At 34.2% G+C, this 24,631-nt stretch overlaps 1 protein-coding gene across 1 annotated transcript in view; it reads left to right on the top strand.

The window, feature by feature from the left end:
- Positions 1–15,182, top strand: part of LOC108908975 (leucine-rich repeat-containing protein 24-like) — a 74,617-nt gene extending 59,435 nt beyond the window's left edge. The window contains exons 3-5 of the mRNA XM_023454895.1: positions 2,068–2,384; positions 8,073–8,301; positions 14,627–15,182. Of these exons, the coding sequence (XP_023310663.1) occupies positions 2,068–2,384; positions 8,073–8,301; positions 14,627–14,920 (840 nt within the window). The 3' untranslated portion in view covers positions 14,921–15,182. The remainder of the gene's footprint in view (positions 1–2,067; positions 2,385–8,072; positions 8,302–14,626) is intronic.
- The last annotated feature ends 9,449 nt before the right edge of the window (positions 15,183–24,631 follow it).

Here is a 24,631-nt window from a genome sequence, read left to right as displayed (position 1 = left end):
TATATTCGTCTCTGTACTTATGTTCAAATATCTTTAAATCGGTGGGATTTAGGTATGGGGAATGTTTATACCAATGGAAAGAGAATTAACAGGTGCATCTACTGGCAATATAAAATACAGGGTTTCCTATTTAAAATAAGCGAGTTATTAAACTTTCAATTTGACACAATTGGTCCCTGTTTTTTAGACGCCCTGTGTAACATGCACTAACTTTCGAATATTCCAGATATTTGGACACGTTTTGTTATTGACCATCTAAAATTTCAGCTTCCTATCTTAAAAATTGAAGGAGATAGAACCGATTAAGTGTAGGTATGATTTTTTCAAAAATTTTGAAAATTTTGAATATTTTAAAAACTATTGAGTTTAAGGATAAAGTAAGGTTATGAAACTTACCTTAAAATTCGATGTAGAATCCAAAAATTAAATAAAAAATAGTACATTCCATTTGAAATAAGCGAGTTGACGTCTACTTCCGGTAGAACCGGAAGTTCCACGGCGACGCCAATATTTTCAATCGATAGAACATTAGGAGAAACCCCCGTACATAAATTCTCATAATTCCAGTACGCGTAGTTTTCCAGAAACGTCTAATTGAAGGTCTATCTGGAACACCCTGTATAACAAAATAAAATTATTATTGCAAAATAACAGACTAGCGGGACATTAACGTTTTGTAACAAGCTACCTGCACCAATTAAGTCCGTCCTAAGATTTGAGTCACTAAATTTTTACTAGTATATTCAACAAAAATTGTTATGTTAATGAGAATTCGCAATCTGAATTCCCTTTAGGGTATAATTTTAAGAGAAAACAATGTTAAAAGAAGCTAAATAAATTTTATTGAGTGCCTCTCATATAAACAAAATTTTAAGAAAGCTGTAAATTTTTATATATGTCACAAAAAGTGAAATCAATAATTTGAACACAAACTAAATTTACTGTAAGCATATTGATTAGATGTAAAGGGTATTCCAGTTGAAATTACCCATCTAAATTTCTTAAAAAAGTTGAAGTTAAAGTTAAATAACTGTAGGAAATAATTCCACTATATAAACGAAAATTGTAAATTGTGAACTTATAAAATTCTGTAATTGTAAGTTATAAAATATAAGTTGCTATCTCCAAATTTGCAATATACGATTTGGAATTTTACTCAATGGATAACGCGCCAGATTACGTCAGTTTATGACAAAATGCTGCTTGAATACTACCTAAAAACGTATATTTCTTTCTGAATTTACATTATCGATTCCCCAAGTATTATATAAACGAAATTTCACCTTCCGGAGACAAACACCCCTTCAGCTAATCCTAAAATTCGTAATCAACAAGTTTTGAGTTAATTTACAACTTGAAGTTTACAGTCCAAATTTACATTTTACAATTTGAATTGTTGTAAATTTGCATTTTCTAATTTGCAATTTACTGTTGTTAAGGTAATTTACACTACGCATCTTGGGATTGACAACGCAAATTTACAATTTACAAATTAACATTCACAATTTATTGTACATTTATAATTTGCCATAATGAATGTAATTTACAGTTCGTTACTCGAAACTTCGGACTTACAATTAACACACACAATGTAAAATTCACAATTCACAATGTATTAACATTTACAACGCTATCTCCCTTTCCATACAAACAATATACAGTGTAGGAAAGTACCGATGGTCTATCAGAAGTTACGTGAGAGCGATAAAGTAAGCCATAGAAATCCATGTGATAGACAAGGACGGCTATAATGAAGGCATCTAATAGTCAACGCCCATTTCGCCCTTCCACAAATAAGAAGTGGATCTTATTTGTGAAAGGGCGAAACGGGCGGTGTCTATGAGACGCCTTCATTATAGTCATCCTTCTCTATCGCATGGATTTCTATGGCTTACTTTATCGCTCTCACGTAACTTCAGATAGACCATCGGTACTTTCCTACCCTGTACTTAGAAATACATCAGCTTGCGCGAAAAAGTTGCTTATGAATAAGAACTCATATTTCCTTTCTACGTTTATACCGTCGTCTCCCCGAGCCGTATCTAAACGAAGTCCCTCCTTCCGCAGATAAACACCCCATCAGCTAATTGTGAAGAGGATATGATGGGGTACGGCGTGCACCCCTGCGAAGAGATGCTGAGCGCCGTGTCTCCGGTCAGGACCGCTAATCAGGCCAGGAGTCCCGCGTCGCTCAGGCGTTATCAGCTGGAGCAGAACCCCGACCTCATTAACGGCACCGAGAGCATCGGCTGCAGGCGCGAAGGCGACGGCGAGGACGAGCGGAATCAGGAAGCCTTCCAGGGCGAGCATGTCGGCTCGGTGATGGCGGGGCCCTTCCCCATCGCCTGTCTGAGAGGCAGCGCCGAGTTCTACAGCGATATTAGGTCTGTATGCTGCGGGATTAATTAATGGGTTGTGCCTTTTAGCTAGATTTAATCTAAACCGAAATAAATTGCGGGGCCGATTTATTTGTTCCGCCTCGTGTTCGGGCGGCCGATAATTTTCCAGCGGATTTGTGCGGCAAGAGTTACGCTTTTGAAATAGGTATCTGAAATTTATAATTCGCGTTTCATAATTCACAATTTACGATTTCCTTCAGTTTAGAATGTAGAATACTTGTAGAGTTTTCTTTTGATAATTTACAATTTACCAATAAATAGTATTCGAATTTGCAATCGTAAAAATCAATCGTTTGTTCATTTTGATTCTATTTGGTCGAAATTAACTTTCTAATGCAATTTTAATCGCTAATCTATATTTGGCCCTATCACTTTGTGATTTACATTTGTAATAAATAGAGATCGGAAATGTTAGGGTGACTACAGGGTTGATTGTAGGTTCTCTTTTATGTAATTTTATTGAAATAGAAAGTGACACAACCGTTGCCTTCTTATAACTGCACTCTTTATATCCTCGTCATTATTCAACATCTACATGTCTGCCTCTGATGTGACGCTTCCCATCGATCAATTTATTCGATAAGGTATCCTAATGCCTGCACTGTCGACCTTGCGAGCAAATGAACAATCCAGGTTTTTCGAAGAATTTGACGTTTTGGTTGGTCCAGTGTATGGCACATGTTTCTTTGGCTGTCAGTGGCATTGTGTATCCTGAGCATAGAGCGGGCTTCACCATAGATACTGTTTAGTTATTTGACTGTCACCACAGTTTCTGATGACTAGTAATAAATTGTATTAATTGAAACTTACCACTATTGGTTTGATAAAAACTTATATAGAATACACATTTAATATATTATAGATTTGTCCTTACGTAACCTTGCAGCATTTCCAGAAATTATTGACAAAGAAGTTTTGCCTTTTTTACAAACCAACCTAACTAGACATTTGCTGCAACTGCTTTTTTATATTATGATTACCCGTATTTAAATGATGACGATTTAATTTGAAATAACAAGTACCACATTTTACACAAATGACCGCATTTTACGTCGCCTTTGAAATAACTTAAAACTAATTTGTATTTTGCTACCTTTGTGTTCATGTTGTGCGTTCATCACATGACACGAAAGTCTAGCTTTCCAGCAATTCAAGCCCTACATTTACACAAACATCGGTTATCCTCCGACGCTACGTTTATTTAGGCACCTATACTAGCTCTTTGACATGTCTGATGTGAAACGCAAATTAGTTTTAAGTCTAAATATTAAATTAACTAGTGGTAATTTCAATAGAGGTCCGCTTTTTCTATTCCCAACAGAGCCACTAATATGAATATATTAAGTGACAGGAAACTGAAACTTGAACTTGTGTCGTTTTTACTGTCTGCCGTAAGTCACTGATTATTGATAAAAAGAATATGAATTAAAGATACGTCAGAGGCTAAGTCAAATGTCAAAAGACATGTGCTAAATTCGACTTTGCATTTGCACGGTCTGAAAATCTTGATTGATTGCAACATATTGAAGGTAATCCAAGGTAGTGTCCTGCCACATTTGCCAGACATTACAGATTGACTAAATTGACTTGTGTTCAAGTTTCAGCTGTTCAGTGGCAGACTAGCACCAGAGCGCATTATCTGCTCTACTGTTAAGGTCCCTGGTCTCTTCGACTACCACTGCTGATCACCTTCTTGACCTGAACATCTTGCAGACAAGATGGGTTTGGTCAAAGTATATCTCACTGAAAAACTGTACTTTTACCTTTAATAAAAACAGAGCAAAATGTGTGTCACATATCACACTGCTTTCTCACCTTCATCAGGCCATCATGATCTGACAATAGTGAGACTTCTTATCTTCTAGTTTTAATTAGAAATGACATGACCATCCAGCATTTTATCCAAGAAATTCTGGAAATTTATGTCGTATTTTAGCTCAGAACGCTTCCAAATCCAGTTTTTTAGCAAGACAATGCCTTAAGAAATACTGAACTACTTACTTTCAACATATTGCAATGGGTTTTTCGCTATAACCACTGAGATCTGCAGATCTTTGACTGATTTTGGCAGCACTTTGTTATGAGATATATCCATTAATGTATGAGTAGCCCACCAACGTACGATTAATTTCAAATTGGTTCGGAATTTTAATCGGTTGCTTAAGACAAGCTCCTGAATAAAATTCTTGAAATGACTGAAGACCCAGTGTCTTCGGTATTGTGTCACTTAGTATATCATAGATTCCGCTTCATTTTCAATTATCAACTCCAGTCGGTATGCCCTAGATTAGACGGCAAAGACTTCATATAGCGTTTTTCAAATTTATAGTGGCCCTATTTCTCAATTAACTCAAGAAAATGTAATGAACGCTCAACCTATAAATTATCCCTGTTCCTTCGCTTGTTCTAATTCGCTAACGATAATCGATGAAAGAAGCCGTGCTTCCTCTCCAACCCGACGTTTCGGATCGAACCGTACGCCGCCCGCGATTTATCAGAGAATTATCCCGGACATACACACTCGGTTCCGTTGTATATCCATATTTATTGCCACAGGGAGAAGAATTATAATTTCGCGTCGATGTAAATCGCGACGATTTGTCATGGAATTTATGAAAATGTATACGTTCCTACTTTATGAATATTATAACGGCCTATACAGTGATTGATTTTCTTGTCAGGCTCCCGTGCCTTATTCACGGTCCATATAATCAGGGGAAGATTGGAAAGAAAGATGACTTGCCAACGAAATACGGTCAGCATTAATGTTTTCAAACATACAAACGTAGATAGGGCTGGAATTTCAGAATTAAAAAGTAAAATCGTAAATAGTACTTTCCAAAAATTACATTGATTTTCTAACTTGTGGTCATAGGTTCTTCTCTTACGCAGTATACTGGGCGACAGAATCAATGTCTTCGGGTTCCACTTAGCTTCGGAAAAACTGTTCATTATCTGTCACATATATGGGAACACACTCTGAACAAAAATTACATCTTATAATAAAATTACCCAGTACGACAGCTGTAAGAGTCGATTTCTTTTATTACTCCAGTCGGGTTAGACAAAAAAAGGGCTTAACCGGGAAAAAATTGGGACCACAATTTTATTGTTCTAACCTTTAGGGGGGGTCAATAGTAGTGTAAATTCAGAATCGCGACTGAATTCCACCTCTGCGTCAGCTGCCATCTTGAATTTAAGGAAAAATCGTTTTTTGCTCAATATCTCGGCCATTTTCAACTTTACAACAAAATTGATAAGGACTTAAGTTGTTGCAAATGCGATTTCCTACAACTTTTTTTATTACAAATTTTATCGTGAGATCGATATTTTTCAAGTTAAGGGGGAAAATAGTGACAAAGTATAATTATTGAATTATCTCGTTTGTTATTGACTATACGATATAAATGTACATAAACAAAGTTGGAAAGAATTATATTTTCTACAATTTTGATCTCTTTAATTTTTTCGCTATACCAATATTTAAGGTCATACGCTTGTGCTAAAGACGCGAGCGTAGGACCTTGCGGGAGTTGGTTTCAAAGGAATTGTTTTTGCTCAATATCTCGACCATTTTCAACTTTACAACAAAAATGGTAAGAACTTAAGTTGTTGAAAATGCGATTTCCTACAACTTCTTTTATTACAAATTTTATCATGCGATCGATATTTTTCAAGTTAAGGGGGAAAATAGTAACCAAAGTATAATTATTGAAATTAAAATTAAATGATTATTAAAACAATTTTTCCTTAAATTCAAGATGGCGGCTGACGCAGGGGTGGAATTCAATCGCGATTCTGAATTTACACTACTATTGACCCCCTTAAAGGTTAGAACAACAAAATTATGGTCCCTAATTTTTTCCCGGTTAATTGACAACCCGACTGGGCTATATGTATTCGATTTTTAATATGTCTCGTACACTGACAGAACACCAGCCCAACAAAATCTATTCACAAAAGCAGTTTATGCAGTTACACTGCGATATAAATCAAGAAACAAATGTATTATTTTGACTAATAAACCTGAAGGAGATTTATATTTATATGTTGTTTAGATGCAAATGTTTTATATTTAATTATTGTGGATTTTATCTTGAAAAACAGACGTTTCTAGACGTACTTTCTAGGATTTTTTTTTATTTGAACAGCAGAATTCAAATTTTGGTCAAAGTTTTGGCAAATTGATCATGAAAAAGAACTGTTATGTTAATAATTTATCTGCACTTCCATTAGTTGTTACAAGCACAGTGTTTTTAATTTTACAAATGTCAAAGTTGTAGGAATAAAACGTATAGATTTTGGAAGGTTTTGTAACCTGAGGAGTTATTTCTTTATATATCTATATATCGTTATGACAGTATCATAACGAGTCTGGATTTCACAAGAGTTTACTATTTAATTCTCGAAAGGGAGTTTATAATTATCACTATACCTTAATTAATACGTGGGAACTTAGAAATGTTGTATGTTCAGAGAATTAATTTTAAGCACTTACCATCCATTGCTTACGTAGAATGTAGTCCAGTGACACTAAAGTTGAAAGAAACAAAAGGAAACACCAAAACTTCCAGAAAGGATTTTAATAACAATACACAAAACAAACAAACAAAATAACGACACAACGGCTCGAAAAACATTATTAATTACTTTCTTTACACGCGACAGCGTACCGAGATTCAGGGAATGCGAGATTCATAGCAAAATTTGGAAAAAAACTTTATCCATTATTAAATTTAATTAATTAGCTCGAGACTGTAAAACTAAGTCGACTGCTCAATGTGGAACCTAGGGAAGAACTCCTTTCTTTCGAGATCTCTCCTGAATTCGACACTTCGCCTCGACACGCCCATTTCTTGGGTCCAGAATAGAACATTTCTGTTCTTATCTTACCGGCGGGAACCCTGAATGTCGGGACGCTTTGGCATAACTATGCTATGTTAATAATTACCTAATTGACTGGACTTACAAACAACCCTATACCTTCCTCTTGTGACTCCGCATAGCAATACGGGACGGATTAGCCATCTCATTTACTATATTCTTAATAGCTTGGAAAATCCGTCTAAAAACCAGCTAATTTACTTTCTTTTCCTCACAACATTCTAACAACTTATTCTTGAAATTCCTACGTTCTTTGGAATGCATTTCGCGCGTTATTTGAAATATCGATTTTTCTCTTTATACTAGATGTTGTAGTTTAAGTGAACTTGTTAAAAAAATTGCTAAATGTCTCCGAAGGACGACGCTACTTACTTGAAAGCCCTCAACTTTCGATAATTAGTGTTGACTGAATTATTTTACTTTTTGGCCCATCCGTTCCGAGAACTAATAAATAAATTACTACTCGTCCCGGCTTTTGTTACAGTTTGCTGTATCACAATCGATCGAAAATGTCCGGTTTAGAAAATTAGTTTTAGTTTCTATTAATTATGGGATGAGTAATTGGAGTTGCAACACCTATTCCAACGTTAAATAGCGACAAAAAGAAATCGCTATCAGCCCCGGGCCAACTCCGAAACTAATTAAATCCATCCTTGAAATAGACGAAGCGGACTCGGCACATTTTAAATAGCATTTGGCCAACCCATTACTCTTAGAGTTTATCTTGCCCACATTCTAAAATTTACAGCCCCGTTATATATAATCTCACGACCACATTTCTTTTTCCAGATGCATCGTCGACCCCGATGGCTACCCCATAGATTACGGACTACCTAAAATACCCTGTCGGACACAATGCAGCGACAGCTATTACAGGACGCTGCCTACAAATCGAATGAAACGGCACTCCGCTGCAAATCCATTAAAGCGATATTCCAGAGAGGCAGAGTTCCTCTCCAGGAGCGTCGACTCGCCGTACGACTACCAGACGGATGTCCGATACACTGCGGACGGGTATGTCTTGTTCATTTATTAATATTAGTAGAAAATAATTAAGCATATTTATAAATCTATGAACTATACAGGGTGTCGCACTAAGGTCGGCGAGGTACGATGTTAGAGAAAAAAAAATTTTGTTTAATAAATCTACCAAGAGAAATCACTGGAAATAGTTTTCAAGTTGATAGCTCGGCCGCTAGAGGGCGCAATCTACATACCAAAACATAGAGTTGAATTTTTCTCATACCTAAATGCTTCCTATTCAGGTATATTAAATAGTACAAATATGGATAGCTGGATTCATTGCGCATAACTTTTATTATTGACATTTTGTTCTATCTCCCGACAGAAAGGGTGGGGGAAGCCCCTAATGTATAATCAGAAAAATGCATTTTTTTAATGATTGGCTCATCAAAAGCCCATAGTGTTATACCTCGTTGGAAAGGTCTTTTCATGCTTTATCTGGTGGTGAATGCATAATGTCATTTACCTCAACATGGACACCCTTATAATATAGGGTGGCCCAAAAAAAACGAATATTTTTTTCTCACTTATTTGCGAATAACTTGATAACAAAAAAAGATATCGACCCCTTTTTGGCGTCAAAATGTAGCTATTTTTATGCTCTTCAAACTAACCCATAAAAAGTTTTATACTGCTATTTCATTTTTTTAAGAAAACGTGAAACAACCTAATCTTGGATGAATAGCACCAATAAATAAACAACACTTCCATTAGAAATTTCAAACTTATACTATATTCATCTATACTACAGTATTGCATTTAAAATTTTTGAGAAAAATCCATAAAACGGCATTCTTTTGAAATAACAAATCATCTATAGGGTGGCCCAAAAAAAAACGAATATTTTTTTTTCGTCTCTTGTGAATGTGTGGTATCATGTTTTGAGCCCTCTCAAAAAATCAGCTCAAAAAAAAATTTATAGAGGGCGCTCAAGGTTTAAAAAATTTCCAAAATCGTCAAAATTTTATTTTTTTTTCTCGTTATTTTATAATTTTTTAGAAAAAAATCTCGATTCTGAAAATTTCAAATCGATATTTTAATTTCTATAGGTCACTCATAATTATTTTAACTTTAAAAGTAGTGTACCTAAAATGTTTTCGAGCGACCTCTAAAAATAAATATCAACGAACCAATAATTTTGTTTATTGAATTTGATGAACAAAAGAATAGGATTAAATCACGAGGCACTTAAAAAATTTATTGAGACAAAATTTACTACCGCACTGAATCAAATATTTATAATTTTTTAATTTTTTAAAATTTAAGTGTCGTGATTTATTTCTATTCTTTTGTTCATCAAATTCAATAAAAAAAATATATTAGTTCATTGATATTTATTTTTTAGAGGTCGCTCGAAAACATAGGTATACTACTTTGAAAGTTAAAATAATTATGAGTGAATTTTAGAAATTAAAATATCGATTTGAAGTTTTCAAAATCGAGATTTTTTTCAACCTAGAAAATGATAAAATAACGAGAAAAAAATAAAAAAAAAATCAATTTTTGACGATTTTGGAAATTTTTAAAAATCTTGAGCGATCTCTAAAAAAAATGATAAACTAACATATTTTCACGAAAGACACGAACAAAAATATTCGTTTTTTTTGGGTCACTACAGACGTACAAAAGAATGCCGTTTTATGGATTTTTCTCAAAAATTTTAAATGCAACACTATAGTTTTCTATAGATGATGGTATAAGTTTGAAATTTCTAATGAGTGTTTATTTATTGGCACTATTTATCCAAGTTTAGGTAGTTTCACGTTTTCTTAAAAAAATGAAATAGCAGGATAAATCTTTTTATGGGTTAGTTTGAAGAGCATAAAAATAGCTACATTTTGACGTCAAAAAGGGTTCGATATCTTTTTTTTGTTATCAAGTTATTCGCAAATTAGTGAAAAAAAAAAAATAAATAATGATAATGAATTGAGGAACACGACGCTAACGAAAGGACATTTAATTACCAAAAGAAAATGCGTTTATAAAAGAACCTACTTAAACCCACGCAAATGAGTGAGTCAATAACAATCTTGAAAATAAAAACAAAACAATAGCAAACAGATAATGATATTATGTAACGAAAGAATAATAAATTCTTAACAAAAGTTTTTACTTTTTTGCCTCTAGTTTTTTTTTTTTGAGTAAAGATAGGTGTAGGCATTGCCATAGCCAATTTTTCGATTTTCGTTATACGTTTTAATTCTCATTTTTTGCAAAAAAAAAGGAAGGATTCTTTCAAGGATTTTCATCACATGACTTGTTCGAAGGGTCATTAAAAATGAAAAAAACCGCGGGATGCTATTATATTAGAAAAAAAAGTTGAAATTGACAGGGGTGAAAATACACATTGCAGTTTTTTAAATATAGCACGAAAGCAAAGCAAAATTTCGGTATAGTTGATTGGAAAAATTTTGTATAGAATTGAATTTCCCATTGAAAAGGCTTATTTAAAAAATGTAAAAGAAAAATTTTATGCAAAAAATTGTTAATAAACAATTTTAAAAAAGTAAAAAAAAATTATTTTAATTTTTTTACGTTTTTGACTAACTTTTTTTTTAGTAGAAGTAGACAAAGAAATTTGCTGTAGAAAAAAACTAGATTTCCTTCAATATGATGCGTTTTCAAAAGTTTTTGGACTAATATTTACCGAATTATAACCGGTCAAACTTAAATAGTTTGTAGATTTTCGTCGTTTTTAACATAAATTAGTCAAAAAAGTTACAAAAAAGTAAAAAAATCAAAAAATCTTATTTTTTGCTTTTTTAGATTTTTTACATAATTTTGCATATTTCGATGTGAAATTCAATTTTCTACAAAATTTTTCCTATGAACTATGGCGAAATTTTGCTTCGTTTTCGAGCTACAATTAAAAAACTAAAAGGGGTGCATTTTTCACCCCTATGTCCAATTCCCACCCTCTAATTTTCATCTAAAACCACCATTAGAACGATTCATATAATAAAATATCTTGAAGGACATAGTTCCTTTTAAAATCCTATAATCAATAGCCTATTTATTTATATTCTACGTATTTATGAATAAGAACTTATTGACTTCAAAGTTTTAGTAAAACGTTATTATTATATTTCCCAATTTTATTCTTGTAGTTGGAAGGAGCTTTAATTCACTTACTGAATTAAATTAAGTAATTACATTTGTCGCAATATCTTTGTAGTATACGAAACAATAACCAAACTATACCTTTACAAATTACTGAGACATTAAGATTTCTGAGCAGTTAATATCGAACATTACGCAATAATGCCGTTCTCATCTGCTGATTCACTCCGACATTTTTGTTCCATCTCGAGAACATTTCCATTCATTATGTTTCTAATTAGCTTAATTCGTACTTGGAATCTGAACTCGGCGACAAAGGTGGAGATATATAAAGAAGTTTAGCTTTTCGCATTTAGAAGACGGCTTTTCATACCGCTTAGCACTGGTGAGCCACTTTTGAGAGGAGGCGCGTTGTTTTTATTTCCTTCGTAAATTACTGCACTTGAGCTTCGTTAAAGTTTAAGGGGAGAACAGGGAGTCTAATCCGGTTCGGCGTATCAAAATTTAGTCTTACGCTGATATTCTGAGTAGGGACATTTTTGTAACTGATCCGACACGTTCGTCATGTTCTGCGGATGGTTTGATCCTCATCATGAAATATTCAGGTTTTCAAAGCTGATCTTTTAGGGGCCCAGTTAATGAGGCTTCCATCACACTTGTTCGTCTTTTAAAAACGCTTTGAATAATACACTACAGGAATCCCAAACCCGGATCTGATTTCCATGATCTGTTCAGCAGGCCGTGCAATTTTCGCGTTACCGATTTAAAAATGTTTGGGGCGAAATGTGGGTAGAATATTTATATTCTGTGTTCTTTCCAGTACACTAAAGGAATTAAACAATATTAAATATTTATACAATGATTCTCAACTAGTCTAACAACAGTCAAATAACATTATTCGATACCAGGAATATAGGCATGTTGTAGGCAACAAAATGATATTTATAAGTCAAAATTGCTGGTCGGGTTGCGGTAATAAATCAATTGTAGGGGCAGTTATTCGTAGCTACGGATTCTGAATAATGAAGTAATGTGAAAATAATATTACACTATCTAGTAGTCAGGGGAAGGATGTGATTAAATGCATTATTTATGTTTGTTTGCCTTTGGCCAGGGCAGCATAATATATCAATCGCTCAAACTATGTCCGGGTAGCAAAAAATGGGCTCTGAAAAATGAGCGTATCCGTTATGTTCATTTTCACTATCCCACGTGAAGTTTCGCCTAAAATATCCATATTTTAAAGTTCTTATTATCCATTTCTTATACTCAAAATAACTGCTGGCACTAGGTAATAGTAATCACAGATAAAAATTGTCCTTCATCTGAAGAGGCATATAAAAAATTGAATAACCTTTTTCAAAATGGTGTTCAGAATTTATTAAAAAAAACAACTGACAAGTGCGTTGTTAAAAGGGCTCAATAGCAATTTTTATAGATTTTATTACACAGTTTGTCTAAATATGAATTAATGCACAAATAACAAACTTTCCCCCATTTCAACGCAGATTTTCCATGAAATGCACTTAGTTTGAAACTCAAGTTAGGTTTTGGTGTAAAGAAATTTGTAATATACGACACCAAAAGCGGCAAATTACAAATTTCTTTACAACAAAAAGTAATTTGAGTTTCAAACTAACTCCATTCTATAGAACATCTGCGTTAAAATGGAGGAAAGTCTATTATTTGTGCATTAATTCATATTTAGACAAACTGTGAAATAAAATCTATAAAAATGTATTGCTGGTTGCTATAGAGCCCTCTTAAGTATTTTACCGAAAACAGTTAATTTGAGAATGAGGTTAAGTAAGTCTTTAAACTGTTCCCCAAGGAAATATGAACTACGGAGTACCATATTCAGATATTCATGAATTAAATTGAAATTGTATGAGGCCGATTTCGCGGCAGTGCATAATTGATCAGCAATATACACTTAAGGTTCAAAGGTCGCCAAGTTATAAATACATTATTGCCGTATATAAATTGGTATATTTTATGTCTCCATATTTCCTTGCACTTTCAGAGGTTATAGAAACGAATCGAACTTTATTTTTGCAATAACAATACAATAAACATTTCTTAATGGGTTGCAATGTAGTCGCTATTAATTATCTGAATATTTTAAAGGGAACTTTGTGAATTAGTGGAAAAGAAGCAAAAATCCGGACTCGATTTAAGACAGCGGATATAATTTACTTTGTTCCGATAATTTTTCTGATTGAGGGTGCATTTACTCGGCCAAGTAAGAAATGAAATAATCTCGTAAAGGAAAAGTTTCACTAAGCTTTGTCGTATAAGATCAAAAGAGCTAAAGTAATACCATCTGTCGATTTTACTTCAAAAAATTAGTGAGCAGCAGCTTGTCGTGTCTAGCCTAAAACAAGTGTTTGATTTGAGAGTTCAATTTTACTTGAATTATCATTACTTGCTTTTTATTTTTATTTACGTCTTGTTGTTTTTGTAAAAGGTCGTTTCTAGCGAAATTTTAGGAGTAAAAATTGAAGTGCTCTGAAGTGGATTCTAGAGATAACACCATCAGTCACCGCTTTGGCTATTTCAGCTGCAGGCAATTCATTGAACGCTCTTCTATTCGAGCAATCAAATCCTATTTTGAAGCAACGGGTGTAGAATAGACATTTTATTACTCCCCAAACATAAAAATCTAATGGATTGAGGTCGGGAGACCTCACTGGCCAATTCCACGGTTCTAGGCGTCTCATCCATCTATCTTGAAACATTTCAGTGAGCTGTTGATCGATTTGATTGTGACAGTGAGGTGGAGCCCCATCTAATTGATACCAACACTTCCTTAGTTGCTCTAAAGCTACATCATTTAGAAAATCTGCCACACCCGTTTTCAAAATATTGAGATATATGTCGTCATTTAAATTTTCTTCGTAGATATGGTAAGAAATTTGGTTATCTTTAATTAGACAAAAAACATTTACGCTAAATTGATTTTGAAAGTTTCAAAATTCAAATCGAAGTAGTCTCTGAAATAATTCTAATGGACCGTCACCGTGAGACACCCTGTATGTGACGTCACCCTAAAAGAGTCTATTGCAATGACTCAAAGCTTAGCATGGACCTAATCGAATGCAGATACATTATTTAATTTTTTTACCGATGTTTCCAATTTCGATTTTAATCAAGCCAGTTTCAGCATTCAAACAAAACCCTTTCCGCCTTGTTTCAGATACCCCGCCAGGCTGCCGAGCGGCGCCGAGCAACACCCCCCAACCGTAGAGAAGTTCCCAGAGCCCGCGGCCCCGGCATCGCTGCCTTGCTGCTCCGTGCAGTGGCCCACGTGCGTACCCGCAAATCTGCACATAATAAACTCAGGCCTGCCTCCAGGCGTCAACTACGCCCAGCCGAAATGTGTAACTAAAAGGTGTGTAGGTGCGCAGACAGACACGGAAAGTGATACCGAGAACCCCGAAACTCTAACGGCCGATAAGAGTGAGTCCGGGGTGCATGTGGAGGACGACGCCGCTAATGAGATGTTGACTGAGAGCCCCGATGAGGGCTACGAGGGGGAGCCGTCCGTGGTGTAGTTCGGAGTGATGAGATCGAATTCGCGCGCTGCCATCTTTCAACTTTCCTCATCCTAACGTGATTTCTTACATTTCAAACAACAGGGTAAATTAGTTTTACGTATATTTGGGAGTTAAGTTTTATATCCGAGTTCAGTGTTAGGTGGTTCGGTATAGGAACGTTGTGTGCGTACGGCGTAGAGGCGGTAGCGGATCGTGTAGGCGTATTTGTTATCTTTGTACAACCCACTTTGAGTATATTTATCACTAGGGAATCGTTAGACTGTTGGTAGTTCAATACCCATGTGTAAATGTTAATAGATTTTTAATAAAATTTTTAACCGCATTCTTTTCATTCCACAACATTAACAGCAGGTTATATAGGGTGTCCGGAAATTAATGCAACAAAATTTGGTCATAGATTCTTGAGACGAATTTAGGGGACCCATATTTTTTATTTTTGCCAAGTGGCCCCCTCTTTCGGAGTTACAAATCCCTGAAATCTGCCCCTAAGAATAGTCTTTTTTATATCCCAGAACCCTGTTGTGCAATCGCTAAAATTGGTACACAGGGGTTTTATGACATGTGGAATCTGATAGTGCTACGCTTTTTGGCGAAGAATCCCCTTAAGACACTTTTTCGCGGACCCCCTTGTCTTTGATGCAAAAAAATTTGGTCGCAAATTTGAATTTCTTAATAATTATTAGTTACCTAGAATGCCATTGAATCTAGAAACTTTTTTGTCTCTCGATATTTTTTTAGTAAAACGCAATGTTTTTGAGAAAAATGGAATATGCATTCGATCACATTTTGACATTTTTCTCGAAAACATTGCGTTTTACGAAAAAAGCATGAAGAGGCAAAAAAGTTTCTAGATTTATTGACTTTCTAGCGGACTAATAATTTTTTAAAAATTTATATATGCGACCAAATTTTTTTGGCTCCAAAGACAAGGGGTCCCACGAAAAATTGTCTTAAGGGGGTTCCCCGCGAAAAAGCGTAGCACCATCAGATTCCACATGTCATAAAACTTCTATGTACCAAATTTAGTGATTTTCGTGCAACAGGGTTCTGAGATATAAAAAAAATATTATCAGGGGCGGATTTCAGGGGACAGTAACTCCGAAAGAGGGGGCCACTTGGCAAAAATAATAAATCTGTGACCAAATTTTGTTGCATTAATTTCGGAACACCCTGTATTATTATTGACATCCAAATAAAATGAACACCAAGGAAAATATTTTGTAGAGATAGAAAAATTACTACTACGAAGTTGCCAAAGAAAAAAGAAAAAAATCAGGTTTATGTACAGTAAAACAACGGCAATAAATAAAAATTACCGAATAATGTTCTTGATGCCAATTATATTTGAATGATGAGCAAGCAAAAAGCAGTTTATTCTCTGTACATGCAAGATAAAAGTTCTCCTTGCCAACCGCATTTTAAAAAAAGCAAAAATATTTACCAAGAATGCCTTTTTCTCGTAAAATGAACAACAAAAATGTTTTAATGTCCGTTTCTATCAAAGTAGGCCGATTAATACACAAATTGAAACTATAATATAAATTTCAGTTCTAAGCAACTTTTCTTAATAAGGTATTTCTGTATTGTTAACAAAAAGGCAGTTTATTCTTGAACGATTTTTATGTTCACCGATTTTCTGATCACCCTGAACATGCAAGATTTGCTTGATTGTGGAACTCACGTGGAACACCAGCCAATTAGAGAAACGCTTCACGCATGTAGCAAGACCAAAGCATTCTGGCCGTGCACATGCACAAGATGCACAGGGTCGGATTACATTTATGGTTAATTTTCTTAATTAAAATTTTTTCGAAAACAGAAACATTTAGACCATCGGTTGCTTAATAAAGGTTGCTCATTTTCTTACCTTCTATCGCCCTTTTCAAGGACTTATATCAGAAACACCCTGTATATCTTAAAAATATATATCACTAGAAACTAAAATGGGTCACTAACATTGTGGATGATTTACTCTAAACGATGACACTAGCTTATAAGTCACTGTTGACTTAAGAGGGCTCTATAGCAAATAGGCAACCAGCAATACATTTTTATAGATTTTATTACACAGTTTGTTTAAATATGAATTAATGCACTATTAACAAACTTTCCCCCATCTTAACGTGGATTTTCCATAAAATGGACTTGGTTTGAAACTTAAATAACATTTTGGTGTAAAGAAATTTGTAATTTGCCGCTTTTGGCGTCGTAAATTACAAATTTCTTTACATTAAAATGTAATTTGAGCATCAAACTAACTCCATTTTATAGAAAATCTGCGTTAGAATGGAGGAAAGTCTGTTATTTGTGCATTGATTCATATTTAGACAAACTGTGTAATAAAATCTATAAAAATGTATTGCTGGTTGCCTATTTGCTATGCCCTCTTAACTGAACCAGCTACTAGTCACTTAGAAGTCATTTGACGTATTAGTCACTGTAAGCTCATGAATCACCAGTAGCGAAGCAAATAACTCTTCTCTTAATTTATAAATCACTGTTTATAAAGTCGGCAATTGATAACTTAATTACAAATGGTTATATATTATCTAATAAGTCACTAAGTACTGTTTGCAACAATTTTACACACTTTTACAGTGTAACCGAATTTATAATGTCGCCGTCGAGGTGGCATTTTAAAGTTTTCCAGTCAGACGTACAGCCGCGACTTTTTTTTCGCTTTGCAGCCAGACTCCGTTTTGTTTTTAACTTTTAATTATAAAACTTTATCCTCCTGTAGCTGACATGTGCTGGCAAAGTTAAAAAGGAGAACGGCGGAGGATTCCAGCTATTAGAAATTTATGACGACTTTTCTAGTTTTTTGCTAGGAAAAGAAAAAGAAAGTCACCTGTACATTCAGAAGTTTTAAATAACCCACCAAGGTGTGTCAGTTCAAGGAGAAGACTCGGACAGTTTTGCTCGGCAAAAAATGTTAGAAGTAGAAAAGTGAGTATGATGATAATCGAAATAAGTTGTTGTTGGAATTGAACTTCTCGTAATGTCTCCCACAACAGGATGCGAAATATTTACTTGCTGTGCGATATTTCTGGTGCGGGGGCACGTCGTTCAGGATATCTTGCACGGTACACTTGACAAGCTCTGTGGGCATCTTCGTTTGCTTCGCCATAAATTATGAGCATATTATAATATTCGCGAAACTTGGAAATATGACTATTAAATATACTCTCGAAAAACAGCACAGCAATCACTACAACAATGCGTTACAAACTGACTTTCGAAGACGGTAGTCCGACTTCATAAGAAACCTACAAATTCGTTAAAAGTGTTACAGAATTTTTTGTAAGTACTCGCCGCGATAAAACACATGTATTTCAGCAGTCCCAAAACAGTTTTAAACACATATTTAATTAGTTTTTTTCTCTACGACCTTAAACTTCTTATACAAGTTTGTGACATCAGTTAAGTCAGTTTTTCCTCCTTTTCCACCCCTTTAAATTTTTGACATCAGTTCACTAACACCTTATATGGAATAATTTTAAGGGTCCGTAATGTTTAATTACAATTTTTAAAACCATGGACCTATAACGCGCTGTACAACACTGCGACAGCAGGACTTTTATTTAGGGACGTTTGAAATGGGAGATCCATCCAGTCGAGTTAATACTATAACTGCAGTAACGGGTCCCGAAATTTCTATTAGGTTTGTCAGGTGACACTTAACGCGGGCTTAATTTCACTTCCAGACGTATTTCACTAATCAACCAAGTTTGGCGTGGCCTCGACAGCACTCCATCGGATGAGGAATGGGTGAAGGGCATCTCTGTTTACCGAACCGTATTAGACATTAGTTTTTATTAACAGCTTGGCCGTAGACCTTCCTTCGTCTGTAGGTTCCACATATTTTTGGACAGTGAAATCCCTGCTTACTGCGTTTAAGGGAAATTAATTAATAGGGAAAAGTAAATAGGTGTTTTGTACAGGATGTGCGGTAATTATGAGCAATCGAAACTTTATCGAAAAGTCAATATTAACTGAGTTACATAATTTCAAACGACTTTTTTGATACGTGTAGTTGTAAGGGTACAAAATTAAAAAAAAATCGAAATTGAAAGAAGTTGCGATAAAATATTTAAAAAAATTGCAAAACTAAGCTTTTGAGATAAAAATTTATAGAGTAAATACCACTGCGGTTTCAAATTGGGATTTATTACTGTAATTTCAGAATTTAAAATGAAATTATCCTGATAATGTTTTTTTATCAGCATAAGGTTAAGGAAAAATAAATAAAGAAATTATATATTACGTGGGCGTAATATTCACAGTTTTAAAAATGCATCGATATTAGGGAATTTTGTCACAACTTGGCAACAGTGCAAGTTCAATAATTTGACATAATTTTAGGACAGCTGATTAGCGTGCGCTAGGTTTTTTATAGCGAATGATAAAAAATCCAAAGAGTCAGCTTTATTTTTATAAATAGATGAATAGTAAATATAATTAACTTCTTGGTACGAAGGTACTGTTTAAAAGTTTAACTTGTAATTACTTTGAAACATAAAACAAAATTGTAAAAAATTGATCTAAGACTCACCTCGCGAATATTCATGTAATAATGAAGATACTAATGGAAAAGTAAAATACAATGATTTTTAATACAAAATAAATGACATGTGTTCAAAATATCTACCATCAATTTCAATACATGCACCACACCTTTGAATTCATTTTCCTCACATTCGTTGAAACCTACAGCTACAATTCTTGAAACCGCTGTAGATAGATATAACAGCCGTTTTCGTCCTGTCCTGTAGATGGAGCAGTGAGTCACTCTGACTTGGACCATTACCGACAATATCGAATATATATTTTTCCACCCGCCAGTTTGAGCTATAATTTCCAGGACCAGGAACAACACTACCAGTATCAAGAAGACGTTAAGAATCATCAATGTATGTCCTTCTATTAGGCAGCTGCTATTGGGGAAACCGATAGCAGCAAGCATTCCCATAAATTAATAATATTATATCGCGATACTCACATATGCTATTAAAAAAAAATAAAAGAGAAAATGATGAAACGCAGAAACATTTCCGACAATCGACAAGCATGAAAGTCAAAATAATACCTGATCACTCTGCTAGCAACATACCACATTTGCCGTATCGGCTTTATCGAATTTTGTTAATTAATAAAACTAGTTTTTGTATTAAACCTAAAATTAAACAAATTCAAGGAAGTTGTAAATATTGCACCTTATGGGATTCTGTGCAGAAAATTATGTCAAGGTTGAATTTTATAAATCAACATTTTACATTACATTTTGATATCATTTTCTCAAAAATGGTTGGGTTTAGAATCGCCAACGTACATTCGAATAACCTCAGTATCACGAAAACAGCGATACACTATTTCAGTAGCAACTTTGTGGTCTCATCAACTAAAAGTACACGTCGCTGACACAGAACTGACTCAAACCATACCTATCCTTAATTAATCCCTTAATTACTGGTGGGATACCATGTCCCAGCAGTCTTGCCGTTCATTGGTTCCCGAGGGCTCTCGACAGAAGATAGCGAGAAGCCAACGTATAAGCAAATTCGCTCAATAATTCTCCTGTATAATGAAGGTGATTACAGCCATCCAGTCATCGGCTTGATCTATTTTTACATGGGGACCCTTTCACGAAAATTAATTGTTCTCAGCTGGAGGGTGGGACGTTTTTGGGGAGGGTAATAGAAACAAATTATTAAAATCTTAAATGATTCGCCCTTGATGGCAATAAAAATAGTTAATCAAGCTTTTTCTTTAGCCTCTTATGCAATAATAAATATAAGAATATAATGAAAAGCTTTACCCATAATCTACAAAAAAGAGAGAAAAAGTCCAGCGATATTTTTCATATTTTTATTTAGTGAAAAACATTCTTCAAAGATAATTTTGTAAAAAATGCAAATTAAAAGTAAAATTCAAGGTCAGTTTTGTTATTGTCCCAAGGTAAGTCTTAAGTGTCACAAAAGTAGCGCAGGAATTCTACGTAATTTATTCACAATCTCAGCTACATACTCTCCGTACTTGTAATCATCATAACACTGTGGATAAAGATAAATGTTTTATTACATTCATTTCAAAAGTAAGTTTAAAATGATACAAATTGCTAAAACAAAGTATTGAGGCATCCCAGACCTCTAAAACCAAATTACAATGTGATTTAAATTGGCAATAAAATGTCGGCTAGTCTATTTCACTAACGTAAAAGATATTTCCCGCAAATATCTCGTTAAAAGAGGGAATCGTCTAGTTGTAGAGAATAAAACGCGCATTTGGCTTACAAGAAAGAAATCCCTAACAAAAGCCGCAGTCAAAAAGTATATATTTAAATCGATAAAGTATGCTGTTCACAAGCCGCATTATTTCGTAATGACTTTATCGGTATCCTTATCCTTTACTAGACTGCATTTTATGGGGAATATATGTGTATTGATTCAGTAAGAATTCAGTCGTTGCATTATTTAATGACGTTGTCGATAAATTTAGCCGCAAGCGCTGCTTGTCGGAGCTGTATATTTTATACGGAAAATATTTGTAGATCGCCAATCTCGTTTATTGCGAAATAAATGTTTTACGTTTTAAGTCTTGTAAAAAAATTCTGAAAAATAATGTTGAAACATATTATTCAGCAACTTGGAATAATTTTATCATATAGGTAGTGATATTAAATTAAGTTTTCTTTACTGTTTTAATTTTTTATTATTTATTTATAAGTTTCAACCCTTATAAAAACCACCCCTTGCAAAAAAAATCGAACAATTATAGTTAAAAAAATTTTTTAGTTTAAAATACATTTAATACAATCTTTTTATTATTTAAAATGTAATATATTTATTTTATCAAAACTTAAAAAAACCCTACTGATTAAAATTTGCAATCAAAATAGGGAAAATAAGAATTCTATTTTTATACGGATTTTAATTTTTTTGTTTATAAGAATTTTTTTATTGCAAATAGTAGATATATAAATAATCAAAAATAATAATAAACTTTTCTTTCAGCCCTTATTTTTGTAACGGTTTGAGCTGAAAGGGCTTGAACAAATTGCTACTTACGAACATATGCAAACTTTAAACGGACATTTTACTTAATTTTTATCCTACAGAAAAATTTTTTTTTCAAAAATACAAAAATTCTCTTTTCACTTCAAGCTCAACTTTTTTCAAAACTAAGCACTTTAAACCGGTCAAACTTCTAGAGTAGAAGTACATAAATATAGCAAGTGGTAAAGTGGTAACGATTATTTTCAATTGGGGTGGTAATTAGGGGGTGATTTTCACGTTTCTTGTCGCCGAAAAAAATACGGACCAACATTATTTTCATCATAACTCGTTTAGGTTTGATGCTAGGGACTTTTATAAAATAATAAAAATAAAGGTTTTTTAAGCACTTTAAAAAAGTTTCTATGAGTATCCCCTGAAAAATGCATTGGTTCTTGGTTATTTCACGTTCAAACTTTTAATTTTGGCGTTTGACGAATAAAAACTAACCTTCCACAAGCTCTTACTCCGTTTGTATTGGGTCTAGAGACACCATAAACACACCATTTTTTTTGTTTTTTCATAAGCTACATTTTTTATAATAGTGATTTGTTTGATAAAATACTTACTTTTTGAGTTATTTGCGAAAAACCGTCTGAAAAGGTGTTTTTTTTTGGTTACAAAAATTACACTCACTCACGAATAAGTCGAAAAGTATTGACTTTCAGAAAAAACTTTATAGAACAAAAGTTGCTTAGAATTAGTCTATATATCCATTCCCAGAGTTATTTTCAATGAAACATTTTTCACCCCCGAGAAGGGGTGACATCCTCCCCCAAGGTAAAAGCAACACCCGGTACAAAGTCAACTTTGAAGTAGAGGGTAAATAGAACCTAATTCCAAATTTTTATGAAAATCTAGAATTTCTTGAAGCAACGCGGCCGGAGTTACTCAAGTATCTATTTATTTTCATACCTCCGCAAATTATGTATGGCATGTATGGAGAGTTAAAAATGACGCCACGTAGTACTCCACACATCAGACACCACGAGTGTAGCGGGAATGGGGCGAGCCATACACAGGAAACACTCAAGCTGGAATAATTTAAACAAGTAGGTCCTTATACGTGTACTCCATTTTCTCATCCAGCCATTCCTCTTCCTGCGGGTTCGGAGATAATGGTAATGTAATCTTGAGACAAATATAATTCGTAACATAAATCCGGGGCATGCCTGTTGTTGGTTTACTTGTTTTACGTTATTATGTTATGGTGAGTACGCCCTGGGGATGAATTTATCAACCTACACGACGAAGTTCCCAAGAAAAAAGGGCGCAATCCTCCATCGGCAACCGGCGTCATTAAGTCCTGGATGCGGCTTTATTGCTATTGGATTAAACCCGTCGAATTCGTGGTGCAATGCAGCTTAACAACCGAGTCAACAGCGGAAGTCTACAGCTGCCCGAATAGGACAAAAAAACTACCCAGAGGAATAATTTAAATTGCCTTTCTCTGCCGTACATGCAATATGCTGTAGAAAATGTTTCCGTTTGCTTTATTACTATCGGTAGCGATAAAAATCTGAAATTAGAAAGGTTATACTGTGTGTCCCAGAATTTGAACCATGCCTTTAAGTTTAATAACACAGTTCTATAAAAAAAAAGTATTGTGCAGATGACTAGAATACATTATTCCCGTGTATTTTGGAGCCGATGTATTCGAATCAGATGTCAGGATTGCCCAAGCAAACCACCAGAATTTTCTAACCTGAAAAATTGATTTAAAAACCGACAAAATCGAGAAATCAGCATTTAAAATCTAATTATGATTCACCACGACGGAAACTGGTGGTCAGATCTTTATATTTCCACGCATCTTATACCACTGAACACAATACCGAAGTCAGATTTGACCCATAAGGTCACAAATTTTTCTTAACCTTAAAAAAGCTTAAAACTCCACAAAATTAATAAATTAGCTTCTATGATCCAAGTGTGATTTAACAGCCACTGAATACCTACGTATTGCCAAGTATTTTGACCCGCTAAATCCGAATCCTATGCTACAAGTTATTTACACCATAAAGGAGGTAAAGTATTATTTACCAGTTGAGGACGATTTTGCGCCCGAGCGGAGCGAGGGAGCGAGGGCTAGTAATAGAGCCCGATACTGGTAAATTATACTTAACTGCTGCGTGGTGTATAACATTTTATCTGCACCCACAGTTCTTCATGGTTCATGAAACAAAGATTAGGTTTTATTTTTTGACATTTCTTAATCAATTCATCTTATTCGAAATCTTGCAAAATCGTCTTGGTTGTTTGGATTTTGTCGTTTCTAAGGTGATTATAAGCAAAGCTACATAAAAGTTACAATTTTGCTGGTTTTGAATTATTATTTCTAAATTAGTGATTTTCAAATGCAAATGCTGCCTGCGAATTTTATTTGCCTGAGAAGTCGAAAGTGCACTTCAGACGAGCATATAGAAATTTCAAAGAACTTACTTTGGACAACGTCAATTTCAAAAATTTCGATGATAGTTAAAATTCCAAATTCTAAAAATGGTATGTCACGTACGTTTACAATTACTTCTTGTCTGGGTTATGTTGCTCACCTAGAAATTCTCAAGAAACATATCAAGATTAGATTGGAAATTAAAACTGAAATTTCACGCTTTTTTACGCGCTATCAAGCAAGTAGATGTTACAACTAACCAGTCGG

The sequence above is a fragment of the Anoplophora glabripennis genome, unplaced genomic scaffold (assembly GCF_000390285.2).
Source record: "Anoplophora glabripennis isolate ALB-LARVAE unplaced genomic scaffold, Agla_2.0 scaffold72, whole genome shotgun sequence".
Classification (NCBI taxonomy): domain Eukaryota; kingdom Metazoa; phylum Arthropoda; class Insecta; order Coleoptera; family Cerambycidae; genus Anoplophora; species Anoplophora glabripennis.
This window is presented reverse-complemented; position numbering and strand designations above follow the sequence as displayed.